Below are 9,563 nucleotides of genomic sequence, written 5' to 3'. Positions count from 1 at the left end.
AGGTTTTAACTAGAAATTGTGCAGACGTATTTTGGCCCTGATGGCATACCTCCCAAATGTTCCCGATTTACAGGAAACGTCCCTCTTTCAGATACAAGTCCCTCAGTTTCTTCCTCAGTTGTCCCACTTTTTGGCTGGATATATATACCTGTATGAAAAATGTATTATTTGCTATTAAAGCATGTTATTTTTCCAGTAAACCTTCATCCAGTCTCTAAATTATCCTCCATCCTCCAGTTGTGTTCAGGATAATAGTGGTCCAACATTTCTATTCTGATCAGATAAGGTTTTTGTTAGAAATTATATTTCCTAATGGCAAATAATTTACAGGTGTAGTAGAGTAATAGAAAACCAACAGACCGAACAGTCTGCTGATTCTGTTCTGAATTATTCTGAATTGTTAATTGAAAGCTCTTGTTCAAAATAATAGCAGTGTGGGGTTCAGTTATTGAACTATTCATTCTGTGTCAATTACATCCCTTATCTAAGGAAGGAAGGCAACAAATGCTGTGCATGCTGGTTATAGTGCAATTCTCTTTGAGTAAACTGGGTCGTTCCAGACATTGTTCAGAAGAACAGCGTACTTTGATTAAAATGTTAATTGGAAAGTTGAAAGCATATAAAAAAGTGCCGAAAATGATCGGCTGCTCAGCTTAAAATTAATCAACTTTCTCGAAAACTTAAGGAGTAATCGGGACTTTTAAGGCAAATATTCTAAATGTGTGTCCACAGATGAAAATGTTTTGACATATGCATTTAATCAAATATATACATACTTCTGATGATGTAATATTTGGTTAAATGCATATGGCAAAAACATTTAACTCTGCTTTATTGATCTATAATATTATGACGATTTATTAATGTTGCAGAAATCGAACACTCCTCCTTTTTTGAATGAAACTCCTGAAGAAGCAGAAAATTCTCTGTGAAATGCGTTGAGTGAAAAGAATGAGGTATACAATGTTTTAGCTATACTGCACCATTGTTCTTTGCTTGAACCTTTGGTTTGCTTGGTTGTATACACTGATTGTGAGTTAAAGTTTTTAATGGTTTAATAAAGAAATTTTGTAAATTTTATCTGTGGACACCTAAAAGTCCTGATTACCCCTTAAGTTTTTGAGAAGGTGGATTCAGAACCTGAAAGATGTGTAGTGAAATGGAAAACTACCATCACATGGACAGAAGAATAACCAAAATGGCAAAGAATAACCTTTCCAGTCATCTGCTCCAGGAAGATGAAAGAAGGTCTAAAGTTACCTGTGAGTTACAATTAGAAAACGCAGAAGCTGAGCTATAGGCAAGAAGTCCCAGCAAAGTCCCAATGTTGCCAAAGACATTGACTGACCTAGAAAGAAATATTGCAACATTTTGTGGACTGATGAAAGTAGGATTGTTTTTTGGGGGCTAGGGGCAGCAGACCCCCAAACACTGAATTGAAGCCGCAGTACATTGTGAAGACTGTGAAGCATGGTGGTATAAGCATCGTGATATTGAGATGTTTCTCATACTATGTTGTTGGGTCTATTTATTGCATACCAGGAATCATGTAGCAGTTTGAATACATCAACATACGTGTTGCTTAGTGCCAAAGAGGAAATGGGCGTTTCAACAAGACAACGACCCCAAACTCTCCAGTAAAGGTGCAACGTCTTGGTTCCAAACCAAGGTTGGCATTATGGAGTGGCCAGCCGCTGGAAATGCCAGACGTGGCCAATGTGGAGCTAAATCTTATGAGTGGCCCGCCGCTGAAACTCCCTCTTCATTGAAATAGCGCTGCTACTAAATTTCCGGGCATTATTTGCGTCTATAAAACAGTTCAATCTGGGGCCATGCATAGGTAGAGAGCCCGCTGGTCTATAGATGCGAGTGATGCCGGGAATTGTAGTAGCCGCGCTATTTCAATGCAGCGGTGGGCCAGCTGCAATTCATATTTAGGATTTTTTTGGAGGCCAAAAAAAGGTTGTTGGGGCCAGAGTTTGACACCCCTGCTATAGAGTATACCTTCAGGGACAGCTCTGAATCTGCTGGAGCTGCTGGCCCCACATCCAAGATGGCGGTACCTAATAGAAGGCTTAGACACAAGGGGGGCTTTTACAGATAAATAACATGCTTAAAATACATTAGGTCAACACAGAATCTGTTGGGAAGGTTGTTTATATTAATGTTTTGGTGGCCAGGTACAAACTTTAAAGGACATTATACCCCGTGCACAGCAAAGAGAGGTGATTTAGTCACTCCTTGATGTTCATCTTTTATTTAACTTGTTTTTGGTTTAGAAAATTACCTTTCTCCGGTACTGTATCATTGATAGGTAATAGGCTGCTGAGTGGTGTATGATGTATTAACTGCAACAAGGAAGTGAATAGGCTAGGAAGTGCTACATTGGAATGGAATGGACATGTGATGGGGTATGGGGTAGAAAGCGGGGAATGAGATAGTTAAGAAGAGATACAATTTGATAATGAGTTGAGTTGCTTTGGAAGGCTGGTTTCATTGCTGGAAGGGTTATTTGGGTGGGAAGAATGTGCTTTATTGGGTGGGTTGGAGATGTGCTGTAATGGTGGATATGTGGGGCAGGAAAGGGATGCACTGGGTGGAAAGAATGATCTGCAATAGGAAGATTAGTTAACCAAGAAGGATTACTGATTGGTGGGAGTACTTTGACTGGGAAGCCCAACAATGGTGGTGGTGGCTGGGGGTTGTCAGTTGACCATCAAGGGAAACACTTGAGATTGTGGGGGTTTCACAGCTGTACCTCCTCCTTTCCACAGCGCAGGGGACAGATTACTGAACAGATATTATATGTCATCCAACACTTATGATAAAAGATTTATATAAGATTAATATATAAGACTTACATGAGACTTAATATAAGACTTACATGAGTTACATCATTCCCTTTCCCAATAAGCATCTCTCATTTGTTCTACTGCCCTTCAGAAGTGCATCATGCCATATAGAAACAGTCGACCCACACCTTTACACATCAGGTGAAAAAGTTTGAACTGACATTCCTCCATAAAGTTCACCTCAATCTGTAATCTGCTACGTTCCTCTCGTTTCTGTCCATTCCATTACCAGGTGACTTGATCCTCTGTCTTCTATCCTAGTAAAAATATAACAGCTGCTGCTTCTCTCTTCTCTTCATTTCTCATCAACAATCAGTTTTTGATTCCCTGTCCATGATCAACTCCTACTCTACGTTTTTTCCTCCCAACAACATCACATAAAAGTGAGGGAAAATCCAAAAATTTTACATCTATCATCAGAAGCAGTAAAAATAAATTTAATGGTGACAAAGAAGCTAATTACCTTAATTTTTTTAAGAGGTAAATCTCAGCAATAAGACAAATGTAGCAAAGAATAAACTAACGTGTTGCATTCCCATAACTTCAAACTAAACTGAAATGTTTAGCATTACATACAAGGTAACCCATTGCCTCCTCTCCTTCCTGTCTGTGAACATCTCCTGCACTCCCTACTCTCTGCTCTGTCCATGACTGGTCCCAGCTCTACCTTCTCTTTCTCCTCTCTGGGATAAGCTCTTATATTGGGCCTGATTTATTAAAGCTCTCTAAGGCTAGAGAGGATACACTTTCATCAGTGAAGCTGGGTGATCCAGAAACCTGGAACATTAACATTACCACTTCATACTAATCCAACGTTACCAGCTCAACCTAATGATTTTTAGGAAATCCATTCCAGGTTTGCTGGATCACCCAACTTTACTGATGAAAGTGTATTCTCTCCAGCCTTGGAGAACTTTAATAAATCGGGGCCACTATCTATGATCGGCTCCTGCACTTCCTTCTTACCTCCATGTCTGTGATTAGATCCTACACTGCCATCTCTCCCCCCTAGCTATGATCAGTTCCTGCACTGCCCCTCTCTTCCTTGTTATAGATCAATTCACACACAACCTTCTCCCTCCTCTATCCATAATTAACATTCACTCTTCCTTCTCGCTTCCCTGTCCCTCAATACGTTGCCTTTTGGTAAAATATGATAGCATACCCATCAGTTAGGGCCAATACACAATGACATTTAGAATAAGGAAAACTAACAAAGCTGTTATTGGGTTTGCATCCTTACTATTTTGCCTGTAGACACATAAAATGGCCATTCTCCACCACTTTACACATTTTCTCTCTTTTATAATTAGCACAATGTTCCTCACAATGTTGCATTTGTAGCAGATGACTGCTGTAGTTTCTCTCTAAATGCAGGGACAAACCAGCAAAATGTTTTTCCTATAAACTGTAATGGTGTATAGATTCAGGATATTCAGACCCTAGAAAGAAAATTCTAGGAAGACAAACCCTTCAGCACTCTATACAAAATGAAAATGGAAAAAAATTGCTTTTAGATAATCTTCAATCACAATGCGTAAAATAAATTCAGGACCTTTTGTGATCTTTGGTTCGACTCTCAAGAAACCCCTGAACCCCATAACAAAATTATATCTACCATTCATTGTACATTAGCTCCATATCATATAAATTATACTCAATATTAATCATGAACATAAAACATAAACATGGCTGTGTAAATTGTAGTGTCAGTGGTCAGTGAAAAATGCCCTCTGATATTACAGGCCATTGTAGAATTGACTGGGACCAAACCTGGGAGTCAATGGAAAATTGCTCCCGAACATTAATGGTCAGTGTAGGTGGAAGGGCAATATCCACCATTGCTCATTGCTCAATGAACTCCAGGGACCTCTAGAGGTTTCCTAGTTAAGGAAGGCTGTAAGGGATAAAGGTTTGTTACTCACTTCGTGCTTGGCTGAAGTGAAGACAAAATGTCAAACAAACGATGGCCAGCAAACACCTCATCTTCATCTTATTCATGATATCTGCAATGGAAATCGATTCAAAGGTCAGAAAAAGAGAAGTTGATTCACCATTTAGGAAAAGATATTGGTGGATCTACATAGCAGGGTGGTAATCTAGTAAAGAAATAAGCTACTCACCTCTGTTATAGGGAGCCCCAAGTAACCTCCTGAGCTCCAGACAAGGCTAAGAAATCAGGATGAGGTTCACCCCAGGTTTTTAACAGGTGTGGTATATATTCTAATAACGCTGATTTAATATGCAGTAAACCGTTAGTCAACTCTTGTCAGATGTCCTTTCATTTACCGCAAACCTGTCTGGAAGATAAGAGGTACAAAACAGCTATGAAAACCAAACATGCTTATCTAATACCAGAATGTCCTTGAGACCATTAAAGAGTTGTGGTGTGAAGCAATAACAGTTTCACTTCAATGAGAATCTGAAAATTTCCCTCAAATAAAGTAACTTTTATGTTTTCTTCCTTTGTTTCAAAAAGACAGTCTTGGGGACTCCATCTCAATATTCTAAGATAAAGGCTTGGCTATCATTCATACCACAACCCTTGATTGATTTAGTTACAATTTTGTGATACATATTTAGGTACATATCATAAAAATGTTTCATTTATTATATTTCCATAAAAAAAACACAATTTTCATCTTTTACAAACACAGTGACAATTTTTAATGTCATAATATGTTGCAAACAGTTTACATTTTTAATACAATGCTCCTCAACGCGTTTTGCCTATTGCTTTCTCAGGAGACTGAACTTCCACACATACCATCTCGACTTAATTCCATAAAGATTGTGGAAACTAACACCATGTATGGAAGGAAAGCAGATGGAGCATATGTAGTAATGGGGAATCGTTTACAAAATGAGCTTGCAGGGGTTGGTACTGGCTAAAAATTCACTCTTTTCTGCAGAAGAACGATCATCCATCTACTGTCCTAAACCTCTTGGTAGATGGATGACCTTTCATATGTTAATGGGGAGGTTTGAGTAAATGCAACCTTTTTTCGGTAAATTTAAGGTTTTTATGGAAGGATGTGTTTTTAAATGCACAAAATATTTCTGACTAATAATAGTTATAAGTAATAATACCATAGATTAGTGTTTCTCAACCATCGTTCCTCCAGAGGTTTCTAGGCCTTCCTTGAGTAATGAGCAGTTTGCACCTCTTAGCTCAGTTTGGGTGACACCAATGATCCTTTTGGCTATCTATAAAGGTGACATTCTTCCCAATGGCCAGCAATGTAAGGGGAATTCATCTTACTGACCACCTTGCTAATATACTGTGTGCTGGGAGTATAGGAGCTATAGTAGGGGGTCCCTGAAGATCTGAAAGTTATTTATAAGGGTTCCTCAATGTTAAAAAGGTCAAAAGGAAAAGCTGCTGTAAATTGAGAGTATTAGATTGCCTCAAAAAGGATTTTATTTTTTCTTTAAACTTGATCACATGTTTGGTAAGAGTTTAATTAATTTAGTATTTTCATTGTACAATGGGTATTTGCCATTTTTACAGTCTATGTACCTACTGTATGTACCAGGCAGCAAGGGCAATTAAATGGCAGAATAAATGTGATTTTTAAAAGATCATACACATAGGCTGGAAACAATAGCATTTCCTCCTATATGTAGATCAAGCTCAGGAGGATTTACAATAAGCTCAATAGTACCACACAAAGTCAAAATGCTGCTGCCAAAGCAAACAAAATGTTGGAATGGAAAAAGATAAAACCATGTTATTGCCTTTGTATTAATCACTTTATAGGAATTTTGGAAAATGTTCAAATTCATTAAAGGGATGGAAAATATTTCCTACAAGGACAGATTAAAATACCTTTTATCCAATCTGAACATTTTTTAGAGACAACTTAATTTACATCTTCAAATCTATATAACGATTTGACAAACATTTTCCACTTAACAGAGGACAAGAAGGACATTGGAAGAATGAGGGAATATTTTACAATCAGTAGGGGAAAAAAGGGGTATTTAGATAGCTTTGCCTAATTTTTTCAAAGAGAAAATGATGTATAGACCCCTAGTCCAAGTCCTGAATATCATTTGAACCAGAGGTTCCTTGATAGCTGGTTGACTGCTTACTGCCAATTAGCCACAGTCACTGCTTTGTTCTTCAAATGCCCCAAATCACCCCAGGACTCGACTCTGTTGGACCCGGCTTTGCTTCTGTCACCTAGCATGCAGCTGCAGTTGTTAACGGGTAACTACTCTGATTCACTGGTGCCAATCTGGAGACCCAAAGCTTCTTTCCTTCTACTGAAAGTACATTATATGGCTAATAGATCTGATATAATAAGCACAGCTATTTTTTTTATTTCCAGGTCTGGTTTTCTAACCTAATATAAAATATATTAACTGCAGTTGTATCTCTTCTTTAAGGGACTTAGTTTTTTGTATCACAGCACAATGCGATGCATGGTAGTGTCACACTTACCTCCTCCCTGCTAAATTGCCGGATCAATTCCCCTGCGCAAGCGGGCAGTTCTGACCCCCTGCTCGCCTGCTTTTCCAGGTTTAATGTTCATCACCCCTCTGCTGGACTGATTCCTGCTGCCTAATTGAGTGTTTCCCTGTCCATCTCTTGTTCTATCCCCTTGTTGTCCAGGCTGCCATTCCCTCGCCTGTCCCTTGTGCATTTCCTATCTTGTTGTTCAAGTGTCTCCAATCTCTCCCTGTGTCTCCTGTGTTCCCCTGTGTCTTTGTTGACCCCTGTGTCACCCACGTCTCTTTGTCGCTTTCTGGTGGTACTAGATCCCTGGCTCTGTTTCTGACCTTCCTGGTTTGCTGCCTGTCTCGACCCCAGCCATCATCAACTACTCTCTTGCCCACTGATATGGTTTGGTAATTCGTTCTGCTCTGCCCACCCTGGAGTGCCCAAGGACTGCAAATTGATATCGGTCTGCAGTGCAACACCCTCTCCTCTAGAGGCTCTGGAGAAGACATGGCTGATACTTAGACTCTGCTCCTTGGCCCTTCTTAGGGCCCACACTACTCCTGTGCAATACACAGCATCTCCTAGTGGTTCATTCAAAATGAATAGCATTGTAGCCAATCAAATCTTTGCTTCCATCTAATGATGTTGTGTAGTTCCGAGGCCAATGCCACTTAAAAGAACCAACAGCATGGCACTAATGACCTATTTAGCTAAAGGTGGAACTCTATGACCATCCAAAGGTTTTTGTAGGTTGAAAAGAGACTGAATTATTACATATTTTGGCCTTTTAAGACAGAATTTGCATTAACTGACATTATATTTTCCATTGGGCCATTAGGAAGTTAGAAAAGGAGTAGACTAATGGTTGGCTGTAGATATAGTGTAATTGGATGTTGCTAAAGGTTAGACATGACAAATCACACATTCGTAATATGTAAATTAGGTTTTTTGGTTTGCGTGAGCACTTAAATTATATATGTAGCTGAAGGAAGGTTTTTCCTATGTAATGAGGCTTGTGCATTACATACTAACTGGATTTGAAACGTATTTAGTTTGTCATACAGAAACCTTTAGGGGTGACCCTTGATGTTTGTAAGCATAAGTTGAAAACATTTTATACTTGTGTTGGGTACAGAAGTCCCTCCAATATTTATTAGATTGTAATAGATTCCTCCCATGAGGAGACACAACCGTCAGCTCCTCCCACGGGCAGCCACAAGCCACCGTCCATTACCCCCATAATTCCAATAATTCCCAGCTGACACACATCAAGGCAGAAGAATTTCCATTTAATGTGTTTATTGATAAATACATATCCGCTGATTTCATATAAATCTTTACATCAAAGATTTGATTTCATACAAATCTTTACGGAATTGCTGTTAAATATAATTGATTTTACAAAAACCTTCACATATTTGTCTATATATACTAAAGTACAGGATAACATATTTCTATTTAGCAAAATGATTAAATTACACATGGGCTATGTAATATACAGAGATAACTTCATTAGTAAACCTCCATCCTTTCTATTACAATTCATTCCCATTTTTCTCACAGTTCTACACCACTTGACCTATCATACATTGAGGATGAGCAATACCTGTAATCTACAAAGATGTTGACTGGTAGGGTATTCCAGGGCTTTTAGGTCAAATACCCAGAATGCCACAGGATAGTCATGAAACTGCTTACTGTTATTCCTGGGGTTTATTTTTGATTCAATTATGACATCAGAGCCATGACCGTATAGACGATACCCTAACTATTCTCATTTTTATGTAATGAAGAAAACATAAGGGCAGTTACATTCATTGGAGTTTGCCTCCCTTTCCACTTTCTTTAAAGTTGCCCAATTTATATTTATATAAGCCCTTCTATCAGTTCAAGCCCACTTCTCCGTAATACAGCACCAGTGTTGATATAGGTTGACTAATGCCCAGCCTAAACGTTTTTTTCTTAGTTATGGGCAGTTAAAAACCTTTAATCATCAGGGATCATGTGGCATCTGCAAAGTGGGCTTATGTTTCTAAATGTAACACCAATGGCATATACACCATTAGAAAGGGTATGACCCTTCTGAACTCCAATAGTTTTTCTCTATCATTCAGAAAAAGTATAAAGAAAATTCACTGGCCATCAACATAATAGACAACTTCCTTTTGGGGCATTCTCCCTCTAGTTAAAGGTTGACGGTCTAGTAATGGAACTAACATCCGGCCAAAAGGGATTACATGAAATGTTTGAGAACAAAATTCCCA

The 9,563-nt window shown here is 38.7% G+C and overlaps 1 protein-coding gene across 3 annotated transcripts in view; it reads right to left on the bottom strand.

The window, feature by feature from the left end:
- LOC140323541 (uncharacterized) overlaps positions 1-5,104 on the bottom strand; it is a 15,263-nt gene extending 10,159 nt beyond the window's left edge. For 2 of the 3 annotated variants that reach the window (XR_011919398.1, XM_072400715.1), the window contains exons 1-3: positions 4,976-5,104; positions 4,778-4,858; positions 50-148 (exon numbers count right to left, since the gene is read on the bottom strand). Coding sequence is in view for 2 of the 3 variants with exons in the window: in XM_072400715.1 (XP_072256816.1) it covers positions 50-148; positions 4,778-4,853 (175 nt within the window). In the remaining variant the exon portion in view is untranslated. The remainder of the gene's footprint in view (positions 1-49; positions 149-4,777; positions 4,859-4,975) is intronic. The other variant, XM_072400724.1, reaches the window with a different exon arrangement.
- Between the last annotated feature and the right edge of the window lie 4,459 nt (positions 5,105-9,563).

The sequence above is a fragment of the Pyxicephalus adspersus genome, chromosome 1 (genome assembly GCF_032062135.1).
Source record: "Pyxicephalus adspersus chromosome 1, UCB_Pads_2.0, whole genome shotgun sequence".
NCBI lineage: Eukaryota > Metazoa > Chordata > Amphibia > Anura > Pyxicephalidae > Pyxicephalus > Pyxicephalus adspersus.
Note: the sequence above shows the minus strand (reverse complement) of the source record. Positions and strands in the feature narration are given on the sequence as shown.